This window comes from Salmo salar, chromosome ssa12 (genome assembly GCF_905237065.1).
Source record: "Salmo salar chromosome ssa12, Ssal_v3.1, whole genome shotgun sequence".
In the NCBI taxonomy this organism is placed as follows: domain Eukaryota; kingdom Metazoa; phylum Chordata; class Actinopteri; order Salmoniformes; family Salmonidae; genus Salmo; species Salmo salar.
This window is the reverse complement of record NC_059453.1, coordinates 41,407,204-41,427,903: the sequence shown is the minus strand read 5'-3', so window position 1 is coordinate 41,427,903 and position 20,700 is coordinate 41,407,204. Positions and strand designations below refer to the sequence as shown.

The following is a 20,700-nucleotide window of genomic DNA, read 5'->3' as shown; positions in this document are numbered from 1 at the left end:
CTCGACACAATCCTGTCTCGGAGCTCTACAGACGATTCCTTCAACCTCATGGCTTGGTTTTTGCTCTGACATGCACTGTCAACTGTGGGACCTTATATAGACAGGTGTGTGCCTTTCCAAATCATGTCCAATCAATTGAATTTACCACAGGTGGACTCCAATATAGTTGTAGAAACATCTCAAGGGTGATCAATGGAAACAGGACGCAAAGGGGCTGAATACTTATGTAAATAACTTATTTATGTTTTTTTATTTTATTTTATGAATTAGCAAAAAACTCTACAAACCTGTTTTTGTTATGTTATTATGGGGTATTTTGTGTAGATTACTATGTAGATTTTTTATTAATTTTAGAATAAGGCTGTAACGTAAGAACATTTTGAAAAAGGGAAGGGGTCTGAATACTTTCCGATGGCACTGTATATATATATATATATATATATATATATATATATACACACATTTTTGTCATTTAGCAGACAATACATTTTTTGTACTGGTCCCCAGTGTGTATCAAACTGGTCCCCCATGGGGCGGCAGGTAGCCTAGTGGTTAGAGCGTTGGGACTAGGAACCGAAAGGTTGCTAGATCGAAGCCCCGTGCTGACAAGGTAAAAATCTGTCATTCTGCCCCTGAACAAGACAGTTAACCCACTGTTCCTAGGCCATCATTGAAAATAAGAATTTGTTCTTAACTGACTTGCCTAGTAAAATAAAGGTTTAAAAAACATATATACACTGCTCAAAAAAATAAAGGGAACACTTAAACAACACAATGTAACTCCAAGTCAATCACACTTCTGTGAAATCAAACTGTCCACTTAGGAAGCAACACTGATTGACAATAATTTTCACATGCTGTTGTGCAAATGGAATAGACAACAGGTGGAAATTATAGGCAATTAGCAAGACACCCCCAATAAAGGAGTGGTTCTGCAGGTGGTGACCACAGACCAGTTCCTATGCTTCCTTGGTGATGTTTTGGTCACTTTTGAATGCTGGTGGTGCTTTCACTCTTGTGGTAGCATGAGACGGAGTCTACAACCCACACAAGTGGCTCAGGTAGTGCAGCTCATCCAGGATGGCACATCAATGCAAGCTGTGGCAAGAAGGTTTGCTGTGTCTGTCAGCGTAGTGTCCAGAGCATGGAGGCGCTACCAGGAGACAGGCCAGTACATCAGGAGACGTGGAGGAGGCCGTAGGAGGGCAACAACCCAGCAGCAGGACCGCTACCTCCGCCTTTGTTCAAGGAGGAGCAGGAGGAGCACTGCCAAAGCCCTGAAAAATGACCTCCAGCAGGCCACAAATGTGCATGTTTCTGCTCAAACGGTCAGAAACAGACTCAGGTGGTATGAGGGCCCGACGTCCACAGGTGGGGGTTGTGCTTACAGCCCAACACCGTGCAGGACGTTTGGCATTTGCCAGAGAACACCAAGATTGGCAAATTCGCCACTGGCGCCCTGTGCTCTTCACAGATGACAGCAGATTCACACTGAGCACATGTGACAGACGTAACAGAGTCTGGAGACGCCGTGGAGAACGTTCTGCTGCCTGCAACATCCTCCAGCATGACCGGTTTGGCGGTGGGTCAGTCATGGTGTGGGGTGGCATTTCTTTCGGGGGCCGCACAGCCCTCCATGTGCTCGCCAGAGGTAGCCTGACTGCCATTAGGTACCGAGATGAGATCGTCAGACCCCTTGTGAGACCATATGCTGGTGCGGTTGGCCCTGGGTTCCTCCTAATGCAAGACAATGCTAGACCTCATGTGGCTGGAGTATGTCAGCAGTTCCTGCAAGAGGAAGGCATTGATGCTATGGACTGGCCTGCCCGTTCCCCAGACCTGAATCCAATTGAGCACATCTGGGACATCATGTCTCGCTCCATCCACCAACACCACATTGCACCACAGACTGTCCAGGAGTTGGCGGATGCTTTAGTCCAGGTCTGGGAGGAGATCCCTCAGGAGACCATCCACCACCTCATCAGGAGCATGCCCAGGTGTTGTAGGGAGGTCATACAGGCACGTGGAGGCCACACACACTACTGAGCCTCATTTTGACTTGTTTTAAGGACATTTCATCAAAGTTGGATCAGCCTGTAGTGTGGTTTTCCACTTTAATTTTGAGTGTGACTCCAAATCCAGTCCTCCATGGGTTGATAAATTGGATTTCCATTGATTATTTTTGTGTGATTTTGTTGTCAGCACATTCAACTATGTAAAGAAAAAAGTCTTTAATAAGATTATTTAATTCATTCAGATCTAGGATGTGTTATTTTAGTGTTCTCTTTATTTTTTTGAGCAGTATATAAAAAAATATTTAAAAAACAACCCTGGTGTTGCAAGTACCATGCTCTACAAACTGAGCCGCACGGGACTCTTTTTCTGCTGATATGAAAGATAAGGGGCATATCAACATATGCTTCGAAAACTGTATCACAATCAATGATTATTAATGTTTCTATAGCAGGTAGCCTAGTGGTTAGAGCATTGGGCCAGTAACCGAAAGGTTGCTGGATTGAATCCCCGAGCTGACAAGGTAAAAATCTGTCGTTCTGCCCCTGAGCAAGGCAGTTAACCAACTGTTCCCCGGGCGCCTGAAGACATGGATGTCGATTACGTCAGCCCCCTGCACACCTCTGATTCAGAGGGGTTGGGTTAAATGCGGAAGACACATTTTAGTTGAAGGCATTCAGTTGTTCAAATGACTAGATATCCCCCTTTCCCTACCTGGGGTGGAATCAGCTCACCCATGGCATAGCAACCCTCTCAGTTGCCCATTCTCAGTGTGTGCCAAACACTGCCGACCGCCATGTTCCTTGATTAATGAGACTTGAGTCATGCCCAATGCTAGCCCCCTACCATCCCTCCATCCCTTACTCCCTCCCTCCTTCACTCCCTCTTTCCCTCTGCTTCATTTGGGGTAGATAGCTGAGAGGAGCTGGAGGAGGAAGAGGGGGAGAAAGGGTATAAATAACAATGACAACACTGAGTCATTATTTGTCAAGATCAAGGGCAACTCAGGAGATGCCTTCACTGACTTAACGACAAAAGCAAAGTTATAACTCAGGCTTCACAGATGTCACTATTTTTTTGTCTGCTGACCTAGGGAGTTCCCCCTATTGAATTTTCTAGACTGAAATTAGCAATCTTCTTAGAGCTGATTTCCGAAATGAACCCTGATTAGCCGTAGATTAGCCCTAATCAGGCCCATTCAGACCTGGGGATTTGGGCTTTGTTGTTCAGCATTATTCTCAATCAGTTCCACTAATGTGAGGCCTTGAACTAAGCATGCATAATAAGTCTGTATTACACAAAGTCGTCAAGTTGCTGTGTTTTGTGTTCTGTGGAGAATAGTAGTATGTGATAGATGAAAATGTAGATTTATCGGTATTTATATTGATCACTGTGTAGTTTACCACAACTGCAATACATGTAGCTTGCTGGTCTCCTTTTTACAGACCCATATTATAACATCACTCATATCATAATGTAGACATCATCAAAACATTGTACTGTATCTCCAAACAATAAAGTATTCAGGAATTACATAAATTCTTTTTTGGATGATGCCATCGATAAGATTCGAGGGGCTTCTTAACAACCAGTTCTAAAGGTTCAAGAGCTCTGCACCCAAATGCCAGTTGTTTGTGCACTTAGCTTTGGTTTGTCCAGATTACAGTACAGGCTTTTCATCTTGTAAAATCAGACAAAACCGTTTAAATTTCAAGTCCCACCCAGATGCACCCAAACAGAACCCAAATGGAAGGGCGGTTTTGTCTCCCACCATCTTGTATGATTTAGATGTTGTTATTAGCTAACCTAGGGGAAATAGAATGACCTTGAGGCTAAAGGGCTTTGTTTGAGCAATCCTTTTGTCATTCACTCATGCATGGTATATCAACTTAACCATGATACTCGCAACACGTGGATGATACTGTTGTGATAGCCCACCGGACATCCATGGGGGGGTTAGTGGAGATTTATCAAAGAGGTAGACTTGATCAAAGTGCTAAACAACTCTACTGTGCTAAACAACTATCTCCAAAATACAGGAATAGCAGTTCAGGTTTTTTGTTTCCTCATGTGACTCAATGCCATCCAACATCGGCTCATCCTGTGCAATCAATTATGGGATCCCTAAGCAGTGAGGCAGTCAGTTCCTCTTAATTTGCCAATGGTTGGATATGAGGATATGTTCACAAAGTCTAACCCCTTTTCCTCTCTTTCTCCTTCTGCCTTCAGACCCAGTCCACGGGCCTCAGAATGTCAATGTGGTGGACATTCGGGCCCGCCAGCTCACCCTGCAGTGGGAGACATTTGGCTACGCCGTGACACGCTGCCACAGCTACAACCTGACAGTGCAGTACCAGTATGTGTTCAACCAGCAGGAGTTTGCCGCCGAGGAATTGATCCAGACATCATCCCACTTCACCTTGCGGGGCCTGAGGCCCTTCGTCACTGTACGCCTTCGCCTGGTCCTCGCCAACCCAGAGGGAAGCAAGGAGAGTGAGGAGATCGTCAAGCAGACAGAGGAGGATGGTGTGTGTCAGAGTATTTGTGTCTTTAGTGGTTTTGTCTTTGTTCCACTGTCTTGTCCTGTTCCTAGTTCAAATACAGTGGGGGAAAAAGTATTTAGTCAGCCACCAATTGTGCAAGTTCTCCCACTTAAAAAGATGAGAGAGGCCTGTAATTTTCATCATAGGTACACATCAACTATGACAGACAAAAGTAGAAAAGAAAATCCAGAAAATCACATTGTAGGATTTTTTATGAATTTATTTGCAAATTATGGTGGAAAATAAGTATTTGGTCACCTACAAACAAGATTTCTGGCTCTCACAGACCTGTAACTTCTTCTTTAAGAGGCTCCTCTGTCCTCCACTTGTTCCCTGTATTAATGGCACCTGTTTGAACTTGTTATCAGTATAAAAGACACCTGTCCACAACCTCAAACAGTCACACTCCAAACTCCACTATGGCCAAGACCAAAGAGCTGTCAAAGGACACCAGAAACAAAATTGTAGACCAGCACCAGGCTGGGAAGACTGAATCTGCAATAGGTAAGCAGCTTGGTTTGAAGAAATCAACTGTGGGAGCAATTATTAGGAAATGGAAGACATACAAGACCACTGATAATCTCTCTCGATCTGGGGCTCCACGCAAGATCTCACCCCGTGGGGTCAAAATGATCACAAGAACGGTGAGCAAAAATCCCAGAAGCACACGGGGGGACCTAGTGAATGACCTGCAGAGAGCTGGGACCAAAGTAACAAAGCCTACCATCAGTAACACACTACGCCGCCAGGGACTCAAATCCTGCAGTGCCAGACGTGTCCCCCTGCTTAAGCCAGTACATGTCCAGGCCCGTCTGAAGTTTGCTAGAGAGCATTTGGATGATCCAGAAGAGGATTGGGAGAATGTCATATGGTCAGATGAAACCAAAATAGAACTTTTTGGTAAAATCTCAACTCGTCGTGTTTGGAGGACAAAGAATGCTGAGTTGCATCCAAAGAACACCATACCTACTGTGAAGCATGGGGGTGGAAACATCATGCTTTGGGGCTGTTTTTCTGCAAAGGGACCAGGATGACTGATCCGTGTAAAGGAAAGAATGAATGGGGCCATGTATCGTGAGATTTTGAGTGAAAACCCCCTTCCATCAGCAAGGGCATTGAAGATGAAATGTGGCTGGGTCTTTCAGCATGACAATGATCCCAAACACACCGCCCGGGCAATGATGGAGTGGCTTCGTAAGAAGCATTTCAAGGTCCTGGAGTGGCCTAGCCAGTCTCCAGATCTCAACCCCATAGAAAATCTTTGGAGGGAGTTGAAAGTCCGTGTTACCCAGCGACAGCCCCAAAACATCACTGCTCTAGAGGAGATCTGCATGGAGGAATGGACCAAAATACCAACAACAGTGTGTGAAAACCTTGTGAAGACTTACAGAAAACGTTTGCCCTGTGTCATTGCCAACAAAGGGTATATAACAAAGTATTGAGATAAACTTTTGTTATTGACCAAATACTTATTTTCCACCATAATTTGCAAATAAATTCATTAAAAATCCTACAATGTGATTTTCTGGATTTTTTTTCTCATTTTGTCTGTCATTGTTGACGTGTACCTATGATGAAAATTACAGGCCTCTCTCATCTTTTTAAGTGGGAGAACTTGCACAATTGGTGGCTGACTAAATACTTTTTTCCCCCACTGTACATGCAAGGGGTTTAACTGTAGACCAGCTGTCTGTACACATAGGGATACTAGCCCAAGGATAGTAAAATGTTGTCTTTTGAAATATCACATGGTTTTGGATAAATTGCTTTCTACTAGCCCGGCTGGGGACGGTGCCTAAATTCCTTATCTCTGCACATGACAAAAATATGACACAAACAAATACACATTTGTCAATGAGAGAGAGAGATATTTCTATGCATCATATTGTGTCTTTATTTCAAATTATTGCCTTTAAAAATAGATCACGATAGCTTACTTCTTCGAATAGCCTCCTTGATGGCTACAGATAGTTGACATTATTGTTGTTGCTTCATGCATGTATTCAAACAGACAATGCTTTGCCGTAAAGGCACAAGCTTGATAGAACTGCAAGTTGATGGAAACATAGTAAGACCTTAATTGATACACTAATTAATGTGTCGGACGAGAGGGATTTACTCCAGACACCCGAACAGGGCCTCATTCCCGTCATTCACAGGAGAAAGGTTTTGCGGAAGGAGATCGGGTGCCTTGTCAGGATCCAGCGACGAGTGGCTAATCTGCCTTTGCCATTGGTACTATTGGCCAACGTACAATCGCTCGATAATAAAGTGGACAAACTACAAGCACGTGTATCCTAACAACGGGACATAAAAAACTGTAATATCTTATGTTTCACCGATTCGTGGCTGAACGACGACATGATTTGAACAGCAGCCTCTGGTAAAACAAGGGGTAGCGGTCTATGTATATTTGTAAACAACAGCTGGTGCACGATATCTAAGGAAATCTCTAGGTTTTGCTCGCCTAAGGTAGAGTATCTCATGATAAGCTGTAGACCACTATCTACCTAGCTAGAGAGTATTCATCTATATTCTTCGTAGTAGTTTATTTACCACCACAAACCGATGCTGGCACTAAGACCGCACTCAATGAGCTGTATGCAAACAGGAAAACACTCATGCAGAGGCGGCGCTCCTAGTGGCCGGGAACTTTAATGCAAGGAAACTTAAATCCGTTTTACCTCATTTCTACCAGCATGTTAAATGTGCAACCAGAGGGAAAAAAACTCTAGACCACCTTTACTCCACACACAGATACTCACGCGTACAAAGCTCTCCTTCGCCCTCCATTTGGCAAATCTGACCATAATTCTATCCTCCTGATGCCTGCATACAAGCAATAATTCAAGCAGGAAGCACCAGTGACTCGGTCAATAAAAAAGTGGTCAGATGAAGCAGATGCTAAGCTTCAGGACTGTGTTGCTAGCACAGAGTGGAATATGTTCCGGGATTCTTCTGATGGCATTGAGGAGTACCCCACATCAGTCACTGATTTCATCAATAAGTGCATCGATGCCATCGTCCCCACAGTGACTGTACGTACATACCCCAACCAGAAGCCATGGATTACAGGCAACATCCGCACTGAGCTAATGGGTAGAGCTGCCGTTTTCAAGGAGTGGGACTCGGAAGCTAATAAGAAATCTCGCTATGCCCTCCGACGAACCATCTAACAGGCAAAGTGTCAATACAGGACTAAGCTCGAATTGTACTACACCGGCTCCAATGCTCGTTGGATGTGGCAGGTCTTGCAAACTATTATAGACTACAAAGGGAAGCACAGCCGAGAGCTGCCAAGTGTCACGAAGGCAAGTAACACTGAAACATGTATGAGAGCATCAGCTGTTCCGAACAACTGTGTGATCACGCTCTCCGCAGTCGATGTAAGACCTTTAAACAGGTCAAGATTCACAAGGCCGCAGGGCCAGACAGATTACCAGGACGTGTACTCCGAGCATGCGCTGACCAACTGGCAAGTGTCTTCACTGACATTTTCAACCTCTCCCTGTCTATGTTTGTAATAACAACATGTTTCAAGCAGACCACCATAGTCCCTGTGCCCAAGAACACTAAGGTAACCTGCCTAAATGACTACTTACCCATAGCACTCATGTCTGTAGCCATGAAGTGCTTTGAAAGGCTGGTCTTGGCTCACATCAACACCATTATCCCAGAAACCATAGACCCACTCCAATTTGCATACCGCCCCAACAGATCCACAGATGATGCAATCTCTATTGCACTCCACACTGCCCTTTCACACCTGGACAAAAGGAACACCTATGTGAGAATGCTGTTCATTAACTACAGCTCAGCGTTCAACACCGTATTGCCCTCAAAGCTCATCACTAAGCTAAGGACTCTGGGACTAAACACCTCCCTCTGCAACTGGATCCTGGACTTCCTGATGGGCCGCCCCCAGGTGGTAAGGGTAGGTAACAACACATCCGCCACGCTGATCCTCAACATGGGGGCCCCTCAGGGGTGCGTGCTCAGTCTCCTCCTGTACTCCCTGTTCACTCATGACTGCATGGCCAGGCACAACTCAAACACCATCATTAAGTTTGCCGATGACACAACAATGGTAGGCCCAATCCCTGACAACGACGAGACAGCCTATAGAGAGGAGGTCAGAGACCTGACCGTGTGGTGCAAGGACAACAACCTCTCCCTCAACGTGATCAAGACAAAGGAGGTGATTGTTGTCTACAGGAAAATGAGGACCGAGCACGCCCCCATTCTCATCGACAGGGCTGTAGTGGAGTAGGCTGAGCGCTTCAAGTTCAAGTTCCACACCAACAAACTAACATGGTGCAAGCACACCAAGACAGTCGTGACGAGGGCACGACAAAACCTATTCCCCCTCAGGAGACTGAAAAGATTTGTTATGGGTCCTCAGATCCTCAAAAGGTTCTACAGCTGCACCATCGAGAGCATCCTGACGGGTTGCATCACTGCCTGGTATGGCAACTGCTTGGCCTCCAACAGCAAGGCACTACAGAGGGTAGTGCGTTCGGCCCAGTACATCACTGGGGCCAAGCTTCCTGCCATCCAGGACCTCTATACCAGGCAGTGTCAGAGGAAGACCCTATAAATGGTCAAAGATTCCAGCCACCCTAGTCATAGACTGTTCTCTCTGCTACAGCACGGCAAGCGGTACAGGAGCGCCAAGTCTAGGTCAAAGATGCTTCTAAACAGCTTCTACCCCCAAGCCATAAGACTCCTGAACATCTAATCAAGTGGCTACCCAGACTATTTACATTGTCCCCCCCACACACACACTTTTACGCTGCTGCTACTATCTGTTATTACCTATGCATAGTCACTTTAATAACTCTACCTACACGTACATATTACCTCAATTATCTCGACTAACCGGTGCCCCCTACATTGACTCTGTACCGGTACCCCCTGAATATAGCCTCTTTATTGTTATTTTCCTGCTGCTTTTAAATTATTTGTTACTTTTATTTCTTATTTCTTTAGGTATTTTTCTTTCAAGCCCTTACCAACAGTGCAGTTTTAAGTAAGCATTTCACTATAAGGTCTACACCTGTTGTATTCGGAGCTTGTGACAAATACGATTTGATTTGATTTTGATTTGATAATTAAAACCGCAATAATGATTGGCGTCACTTCTAATAACTTTATAATGAATGCTGATTACAGCCTGTTATCAAAGTGTTCAAAACACAATATGACTACAGTGGGAATTAATAAGCACAAATGAAAACATTGTATTTGTGTGATTGGATGTAACGTATAACCTAAAACTGTGGAGACCTTGCCATTATCCCTGCACTATGATATCCTCATTCCATAAAGACTGTGGTTATCTTTTCATTTATCATAGCTCAAACCTCCCACGAGGTCTCAAACTTGTTGAGAGTAGCAATGTCTCAGAAAATGTGTAAATTGTTTTTTTGTGAACAATCTGTAATCTATGGGTTGTAATTTTGTAATTAGTGCACATTGACTGTTCTCAGCGGTGCTAATTGCACTTCTATGGTAATGACTTTTGCTTTAAAGCAGTATGCGTCATCTCACGAATATGCTTTGAATTTTAAATGTTCCTTTTTCCCCTTGCTGTTGAAATGGAAGTATCTTTATAGCCACAATGGAGGTTCTAATTAAGGTAGAAACCACACTGAATCCCATTAATTTAAGCTCCCAGTTTACCAGAAGAAGATTAGATTTGGGAGTTTAGTGGTTAGATTTAAGTCACACGATACATTTTTCTATTTTCTTTAGGTCACACAATGTATTTGTCATCCCCAGTCAGCCTCCAAACCCCCACCCAACCAAATAACCATGTTTATTCCACCAAAGAGACATTTTTACCGTAACACTGATACTGTCCAAGAAAATTTCTCGACATGTTGGAATTCTTTGTTAGCTCTAATTCTTCAAAAACAGGAGAGGCAGGATTGTTCTCAATCCTTTTACTGGAGATTTATCTGACTTTAGAGAGACAGCTTTTATGGAGCACAGCATGAAAAACACAATACTGCTTTTTGTTGTTTTTCTTGACATCCGCCATCTTAAAAAAAAAAATCTATCAAACAAATGCTTTTTTCAAATAGGTTGATTTCTGTTTGTAAACTTACTGTAATGCCAATGTACTTTTATAGTTTTTGTTGGTCTATTATTGTCAACAATGATCAATACATTTATTGTTAATCCTAGTCTTAGATCAATTTAGTATTATTCATGCAACACAGTACTTTCTAGCACATTTTGTAATATTACATTTGCTCATAATTTCATAGACTGCCATGTTTGTTCATGGACTGTGTAAGGGTCATAAGCATCCACCTCTTTGTTTGGCCAGTAAGGCTGCTTCACCGGGTTAGACCTTTAGACCTTTGTTGCATGGGGTGTGGGGGTGTGTGTCCGTGTCCATGTCCACTTGTTGTCCACTGATCTTGCCATTCATAATCAGATTGGAAAGCAATGATGCCAGGGCTTAGCGTCATATGGTCGATGAAGCATTGGATGTACTTGGCCCAAAGATATTTGTCATCCCCAGTCAGCCTCCAAACCCCCACCCAACCAAATAACCATGTTTATTCCACCAAAGAGACATTTTTACCGTAACACTGATACTGTCCAAGAAAATTTCTCGACATGTTGGAATTCTTTGTTAGCTCTAATTCTTCAAAAACAGGAGAGGCAGGATTGTTCTCAATTTCTCATTTGGCATGTGTTTTGTCTTGAGCGCACCCTGGATGGTTAAATCATCTATTATTAGAAAATCAGTGAGGTCCCTGAGGAGATTTAAAACAGTGAGGATGAAATAATCCTTTTACTGGAGATTTATCTGACTTTAGAGAGACAGCTTTTATGGAGCACTGCATGAAAAACACAATACTGCTTTTTGTTGTTTTTCTTGACATCCGCCATCTTAAAAAAAAAAATCTGTCAAACAAATGCTTTTTTCAAATAGGTTGATTTCTGTTTGTAAACTTTCTACAATGGACATAGAAAAATAAATAATAAACAGCATTTCAATTTACACTCGGTAGCTGAATGTTAAACAGTGTAAACAATAGGCGACCAAGGTCAAATGCATCAACAAATGGATCTGAAAATATTGATTACACACTTCCAATTTTAGCACAAAATGACTCATTTTGTTTACAACATACGTTTCTTGAACATAATGTGAAAAACAAGCCCTTGAACAAAATACCAAAAATGCTCATCTCCTTTTAATCTCAAGCTCCCATTTGCTGTGTAACATTATTACTTCTCCGCTTCAGCAAAACATTGTTTTTCAGTTAAGGGTATGTTTGTATGCCAACTTTAATTAGAGATTCTTCCCTTTAGGGTCTGAAACATACAAGCTCCATCAAGGATTCATTTATTCAGTTTTTAATGCCCAATAAAATGGAAAATTAAAAGCATACAAAAAGTATGTAATATGTTATTTCCTAAAGTTTAGCATACTTATCATTCTTATCCCATTCAACACAATTGAACAAGTGTGTTGATGGAAAAAATAAACAATGTGTAAAAACAAAAAGAAAACTAACATAATCTCTATTTTAAAGTAATTAGATCTCGATCAGTTATATCGTTTCAAGGGGAAACGGGAGTGCGGTCTAAGGCTATATATACTGTACCAGTCAAAAGTTTGGACACACCTACTCATTCAAGAGTTTTTGTTTATTGGTAGTATTTTCTACACTATAGAATAATAGTGAAGACATGACATATGAAATAACACATATGGAATCATGTAGTAACCAAAAAAGTGTTAAACAAATCAAAATATATGTTATATTTGAGATTCTTCAAAGTAGCTATCCTGTGCCTTGATGACAGCTTTGCACACTCTTGGCATTCTCTCAACCAGCATCATGAGGTAGTCACCTGGAATGCATTTTAATTAACAGGTGTGCCTTGTTAAAAGTTAATTAGTGGAATTTCTTTCTTTCTTAATGCGTTTGAGGCAATCAGTTGTGGTGTGACAAGGTAGGTGTGGTATACAGAAGATAGCCCTATTTGGTAAAAGACCAAGTCCATATTATGGCAAGAACAGCTCAAATAAACAGTCCATCATTACTTTTACCCCTGTGCGGCCTTGACATCCAGCGAAAATTCATATCGCCATTAGCATAACAAAATGTAATAATATTTTTTGAATTTTTTTTAATTCAAATTATATCGTTTTATAGATACACCTCTCCTGAATCGAACCACGTTGTCCGATTTCAAAAAGGCTTTACAGCAAAAGCAAAACATTAGATTATGTTAGAGGAGTATATCGTAAAAGTAGCCACAAAGCCATTTTCCGACCAACCACACGCATCACAAATAACCAAAAAACAGCTAAATGCAGCACTAACCTTTGACAATCTTCATCAGATGACACACCTAGGACATCATGTTACACAGTACATGCATTCTTTTGTTCGATAAAGTTCATATTTATATATAAAAACAGCATTTTACATCGGTGCGTAACGTTGACTAACTATTTTCCCTCAAATGCATCTGATGAAACAGAGCTACAATTTACTAAATTACTATTCGAAAACATTTTTAAAATGTAATATTGTCATTCTAAGATTTATAGATGAATATCTCTTGAAAGCACCTGTAATGCCAGATTTAAAAATAACTTTACTGGGTAATCACACTTTGCGATAAAAGGGGATGCGAAACTCAGAACAATAGGCTAGCAATAGCAATAGGCTAGCCATCTTGGAACAATCGCATATCACATCTAGTCTTGTATACTATTGTCAATAATCCCTTACCTTTGGTTGTCTTCATCAGAAAGCACTTCCAGGAATCCCAGGTCCACAACAAATGTATTTTCGTTCGAAAAAATGACTCCTTTATGTTCCAAGAGCTTGTTCTTGTTAGTGCGTCTGAAGGCTGCTTCATCGGCCACGGTACAGCCATTTCGAGAAAATGCATTTTTTCCCCATTTAGGTTCGTTCAAACATGTCAAACGTTGTATAACATAAATCTTCAGGGCGTTTTTCAACAAGAGAGCCAATAAGATTCGAGGGGGACGATTGCATTGTGTTTCAAAACGTTTCGAAAGGGGAGGGTAACCAGGGGCGCCGGCGTCATAATGGTGATGGCCCTCTCCGCGTGACCACGTTCCACAGCGTCTCATTCATTACATTTTAACAGTAGAAGGCTCAAACCAATTTGTGAAGACTGGGGACATCTAGTGGAAGCAATAGGAAGTGCTCAATGAACCATAGCTCACGGTGTGATTAATAGGCAACGTGATGAAGTTGAGTTCGCACTTCAGAATTCCACTTCCTGTTTCCATCTGTCTCGGGGTTTTGACTGCCATATGAGTTCTGTTATACTCACAGACACCATTCAAACAGTTTTAGAAACTTTAGGGTGTTTTCTATCCACAAGTATTAATTATATGCATATCCTAGCTTCTGAGATTGAGTAGGAGGCCGTTTAAAATGGGCACGAATTTTTTTCAAAAATCGCTTTAGCGCCCCCTATCCTAGCGCCCCCTATCCCTCTATTATTCTACAATGTAGAAAATCGTAAAAATAAAGAAAAACCCTTGAATGATTAGGTGTTATATGTATATATATATATGTATATATATATATATATATATATACATATATATATATACTGCTCAAAAAATAAAGGGTACACTAAAATAACACATCCTAGATCTCAATGAATGAAATAATCTTATTAAATACTTTTTTCTTTACATAGTTGAATGTGCTGACAACAAAATCACACAAAAATAATCAATGGAAATCCAATTTATCAACCCATGGAGGTCTGGATTTGTCACACTCAAAATTAAAGTGGAAAACCACACTACAGGCTGATCCAACTTTGATGTAATGTCCTTAAAACAAGTCAAAATGAGGCTCAGTAGTGTGTGTGGCCTCCACGTGCCTGTATGACCTCCCTACAACGCCAGCGCATGCTCCTGATGAGGTGGCGGATGGTCTCCTGAGGGATCTCCTCCCAGACCTGGACTAAAGCATCCGCCAACTCCTGGACAGTCTGTGGTGCAATGTGGCGTTGGTGGATGGAGCGAGACATGATGTCCCAGATGTGCTCAATTGGATTCAGGTCTGGGGAACGGGCGGGCCAGTCCATAGCATCAATGCCTTCCTCTTGCAGGAACTGCTGACACACTCCAGCCACATGAGGTCTAACATTGTCTTGCATTAGGAGGAACCCAGGGCCAACCGCACCAGCATATGGTCTCACAAGGGGTCTGAGGATCTTGTCTCGGTACCTAATGGTAGTCAGGCTACCTCTGGCGAGCACATGGAGGGCTGTGCGGCCCCCCAAAGAAATGCCACCCCACACCATGACTGACCCACCGCCAAACCGGTCATGCTGGAGGATGTTGCAGACAGCAGAACGTTCTCCACGGCGTCTCCAGACTCTGTCACGTCTGTCACATGTGCTCAGTGTGAACCTGCTTCATCTGTGAAGAGCACAGGGCGCCAGTGGCAAATTTGCCAATCTTGGTGTTCTCTGGCAAATGCCAAACTTCCTGCACGGTGTTGGGCTGTAAGCACAACCCCTACCTGTGGACGTCGGGCCCTCATACCACCCTCATGGAGTCTGTTTCTGACCATTTGAGCAGACGCATGCACATTTGTGGCCTGCTGGAGGTCATTTTGCAGGGCTCTAGCAGTGCTCCTCCTGCTCCTCCTTGCACAAAGGCGGAGGTAGCGGTCCTGCTGCTGGGTTGTTGCCCTCCTACAGCCTCCTCCACGTCTCCTGATGTACTGGCCTGTCTCCTGGTAGCGCCTCCATGCTCTGGACACTACGCTGACAGACACAGCAAACCTTCTTGCCACAGCTCGCATTGATGTGCCATCCTGGATGAGCTGCACTACCTGAGCCACGTGTGGGTTGTAGACTCCGTCTCATGCTACCACTAGAGTGAAAGCACCGCCAGAATTCAAAAGTGACCAAAACATCAGCCAGGAAGCATAAGAACTGAGAAGTGGTCTGTGGTCACCACCTGCCGAACCACTCCTTTAATGGGGGTGTCTTGCTAATTGCCTATAATTTCCACCTGTTGTCTATTCCATTTGCACAACAGCATGTGAAATGTATTGTCAATCAGTGTTGCTTCCTAAGTGGACAGTTTGATTTCACAGAAGTGTGATTGACTTGGAGTTACATTGTGTTATTTAGGTGTTGCCTTAATTTTTTTGAGCAGTGTATATATATATATATATAAACACACATGACAAGAACATTGCTTGCCTAATAGAGTCAGTCAATCAGGCTGGTGTCTATGTGTATGTGTGATGTGGGGCTGAAGCTACTGACCCGGAAGCTAGGCTGTCTCACTCCTCCCAGTCTTTTGAGAGGGAGGGTAGACAATGAGCCTGTCGTAGCAGATTGAAGCAATGTCCCCACGCTCTCTGGCAGCTTTCATGGCTGGGATAAGTTCTTTCCACATCGGGCGCACAGCTTCCGAGTAGTCCTTGATAAGGAATATATTGGTTCCTCTCAACTTCTTAGCTCTTTCAGGAACAGCCATTTTGTCCTTAAACATTAGTAACTGGATCACTATCGGCCTGGGTCTAGTGATCCACAGGTGATTTATCGGCAGCTTTTCAGTGATCATTTTTCTTACTTTCTCCTCAGACTCTGGAGACTCTGGTATGCCATCCACAACGATGTTATTCCTCCTCGATTGTCCCTCTAGATAGTCTGTTTTCCCTGTAATCTGTACTAATGATTGAAAGACAGTGGTGATATCATCTTGCGTGAGCTTACAGTTTGTTATCATCATGCTGCAAGAGTCTTTCAGGACATCCACATCTCCCTGGGAGAACTGCTAACTGTCCTTAAGGTCCTGGACCTCTCTGGTCAGATCGTTCATTCTCATGTTAGTTGAGTCCATCAGTATAATTGAGTCCAAAGCTCTTGAAGCTATTTTCCGGTTGTTGAAACAACTACCTCTACAACCCTTTTTGTTCATTTGAAAGATCATTCACCTGTGATAGAGAAACACTGTCCTCTCACTTACTCCCACTGGCTTTAGCCTTGGATGACATGGTAGCAACTTAGTCTAACGCTGGTACTCCACGTATTTCCAGACAGGGCAGGTCGCAGGGCAGATGGAAACAGCAACAAACAGCAGGTATTTAAACAGCCACAAGCCAGGAACAATCCGCCTTCCCAGCCACAAGGGCTAACTGCGTTGCAGGCTGTGTTCAAGCTTTCAAGGAAACCTCGCTAGCTTGATAGCTAACTCGCAGCTAGGCTAGCTGCTACATCAGCAGCTCTTCAGACTTTGGTTGGCATGATCCCTGGACAGTTACTGTAGTTATCGTGAGTGATTCAGGTCTAAATTAAGCCTATTGATACCACTCACCAAATCACGTAAAGTCTTACTAGCACCATTAAAGATAATGTCAGGAATTAACATGGACTGTCAATGGAGACACATTGTTTTCTAAGGCGTCAAACAGCCGATGCGTTCACGTCACAATTGGCGGGGGGGGGCGAGCACAAGAGAAATGTTATCCTCGCTACCAGCTTAATGAAACATGCCACTCAGACACTCTATAGACAGGAAGTAAATCAAGTTTTGATGCATGTGTTACAGTGGCATTTATCACAGACACACACACACACACACACACACACACACACACAGATGGACTTATAAGATGCAGAATGGAAAGACAGATGTAATTGTGTTTCATTTTTAAGGTAAATTGATATGCTCTCACCAGGCAAGGCAGGCTAATCAAGGCCTGTTTTAAATCACCAATCCAAAAATTATTTCAATGATTTAACTCTGCATATGTGCACAAGGCATGGCGGCACACAACACCTGTTTATGAAAACCCTCATATAACGAGTATGGATTGTGTGTGCTTTCATCTTGGTCCATTATCATATTACACATTTAAATTATGAAGTGGACACTGTCACTTCATAATTTCATCGAAGAATGACAAGACTAATATCTTTGAATTACATCTTGAACCAACTCTTACAAATGGGACACAAACTACACTGAGCTCCAAAAGTATTGGGACAGTGACAGTTTGTTTTGGCTTTGTACCCCATGAATATCAACCCCCCCCAAAAAAAAAAACCAACAACATTATAACCTCCCCTGTTCTTGTAATGGTGAGAGATAAGCATGTCATGGGGGTATGATATTTCTGTGTCTGTAACTTTCTCACTCATCTTTATTCACGGTTCATTCAGGACTAACCGTTATCATGGTAGCATCCACATTATTGTAGAAGTCTTTACAAACATATTATATTCTTATTTACAATAAAAGTGACTCCAAAATGACACAATACATTATTTACCAATAATTTCTAACATTCACAGAGACAAACTGATATCTTTCCGACAGATAAGATCTACACCAGGCCAGAACTTGTCCGTGTAGACCAATTTGGGTTTCCAATCTCTCCAAAATAATGTGGTGATGGATGGTATCAAAAGCAGCACTAAGGTCTTGGAGCACGAGGACAGATGCAGAGCCTCGGTCTGATGCCATTAAAAGGTCATTTACCACCTTCACAAGTGCAGTCTCAGTGCTATGATGTGGTCTAAAACCAGACTGAAGCGTTTCTTATACATTGTTTGTCTTCAGGAAGGCAGTGAGTTGCTGCGCAACAGCTTTTTCAAAATTCTTTGAGAGGAATGGAAGATTCGATATAGGTCGATTCGTTTTTATTTTTTCTGGGTCAAGGTTTGGCTTTTTTGGTACACATCTGGTGGATAGAGAGCCGTTTATTATGTTCAACATAGGAGGGCCAAGCACAGGAAGCAGCTCTTTCAGTAATTTAGTTGGAATAGGGTCCAGTATGCAGCTTGAAGGTTTAGAGGCCATGATTATTTTTATCATTGTGTCAAGAGATATAGTACTAAAACACTTGAGTGTCTCCCTTGATCCTAAGTCCTGGCAGAGTTGTGCAGACTCAGGACAACTGAGCTTTGGAGGAATACGCAGATTTAAAGAGGAGTCCGTAATTTGCTTTCTAATAATCATGATCTTTTCCTCAAAAAAGTTCATGAATTTATTACTGCTGAAGTGAAAGCCATCCTCTCTTGGAGAATGCTGCTTTTTAGTTAGCTTTGCGACAGTATCAAAAAGACATTTCGGATTGTTCTTATTTTCCTCAATTAAGTTGGAAAAATAGGATGATCGAGCAGCAGTGAGGGCTCTTCGATACTGCACGGTACTGTCTTTCCAAGCTAGTCAGAAGACTTCCAGTTTGGTGTGGCGCCATTTCTGTTCCAATTTTCTGGAAGCTTGCTTCATAGCTCGTGTATTTTCTGTATACCAGGGAGCTAGTTTCTTATGACAAATGTTTTTAGTTTTTAGGGGTGCAACTGCATCTAGGGTATTGTGCAAGGTTAAATTGAGTTCCTCAGTTAGGTGGTTAACTGATTTGTGTCCTCTGACGTCCTTGGGTAGGCAGAGGGAGTGTTGAAGGGCATCAAGGAATCTTTGGGTTGTCTCAGAATTTATAGCACAACTTTTGATGCTCCTTGGTTGGGGTCTGAGCAGATTATTTGTTGCGATTGCAAACGTAATAAAATGGTGGTCCAATACTCCAGGATTATGAGGAAAAACATTAAGATCCACAACATTTATTCCATGGGACAGAACTAGGTCCAGAGTATGACTGTGGCAGTGAGTAGGTCCAGAGACATGTTGGATAAAACCCACTGAGTCGATGATGGCCCCGAAAGCCTTTTGGAGTGGGTCTGTGGACTTTTCCATGTGAATATTAAACTCACCAAAAATGTGAATATTATCTGCTATGACTACAATGTCCGATAGGAATTCAGGGAACTCAGTGAGGAACGCCTCCGCCTTTGCGGGATGCACAGGGGATATGGTCACTAGTGTAACCAGTAGGTGAGGCCTCATTTAACACAGTAAATTCATCAGGCTTAAGCCATGTTTCAGTCAGGCCAATCACATCAAGATTATGATCAGTGATTAGTTAATTGACTATAACTGCCTTTGAAGTGAGGGATCTAACATTAAGTAGCCCTATTTTGAGATATGAGGTATCACGATCTCTTTCAATAATGGCAGGAATGGAGGAGGTCTTTATTCTAGTGAGATTGCTAAGGTGAACACTGCCATGTTTAGTTTTGCCCAACCTAGGTCTAGGCACAGACACGGTCTCAATGGTGATAGCTGAGCTGACTACACTGACTGTGCTAGTGGCAGACTCCACTAAGCTGGCAGGCTGGCTAACAGCCTGCTGCCTGGCCTGCACCCTATTTCATTGTGGAGCTAGGGGAGTTTGAGCCCTGTCTATGTTCGTAGATAAGATGAAAGCACCCCTCCAGCTAGGATGGAGTCCGTCACTTCTCAACAGGCCAGGCTTGGTCCTGTTTGTGGGTGAGTCCCAGAAAGAGGGCCAATTATCTACAAATTCTATCTTTTGGGATGGGCAGAAAACAGTTTTCAACCAGCGATTGAGTTGTGAGACTCTGCTGTAGAGCTCATCACTCCCCCTAACTGGGAGGGGGCCAGAGACAATTACTTGATGCCGACACATCTTTCTAGCTGATTTACACGCTGAAGCTATGTTGCGCTTGGTGACCTCTGACTGTTTCATCCTAACATCATTGCGTGGTAGGGATATGGGACCAAATACTAACCTTTTGACTACTTTAATACACATACACATCTTTCCATGACATAGACTGACCAGGTGAATTCAGGTGAAAGCTATGATCCCTTACTGATGTCACTTGTTAAACCACTTCAATCTGTGTAGTTGAAGGGGAGGAGACAGGTTAAAGAAGGATTTTTAAGCCTTGAGACATGGAATGTGTGTGTGTGCCATTCAGAGTGTGAATGGGCAAGACAAAATATTTAAGTGCCTTTGAATGGGGTATGGTAGTAGATGCCAGGTGCACCGATTTGAGTCTGCCAAGAACTGCAACGGTTTTTCACGCTCAACAGTTTTCTGTATGTATCAAGAAGGGTCCACCACCGAAAGGACATCCAGACAACTTTTCACAACTGTGGGAAGCATTGGAGTCAACATGGGCCAGAATTCCTGTGGAACGCTTTTGGCACCTTGAGTCCATGCCCCGATGAATTGAGGCTGTTCTGATGGCAAAATGGGGTGCAACTCAATATTTGGAAGGTTTT

General features: G+C 42.8%; 1 protein-coding gene across 12 annotated transcripts in view; it reads left to right on the top strand.

Annotated features, from left to right (window-relative positions):
• Positions 1 to 20,700, top strand: part of ptprt (protein tyrosine phosphatase receptor type T) — a 501,813-nt gene that overhangs the window by 295,537 nt on the left and 185,576 nt on the right. For all 12 annotated transcript variants that reach the window (XM_014131664.2, XM_045691383.1, XM_014131665.2 and 9 more), the window contains exon 8: positions 4,243 to 4,539. In XM_014131664.2, coding sequence (XP_013987139.1) covers positions 4,243 to 4,539 — 297 coding nt within the window. The remainder of the gene's footprint in view (positions 1 to 4,242; positions 4,540 to 20,700) is intronic.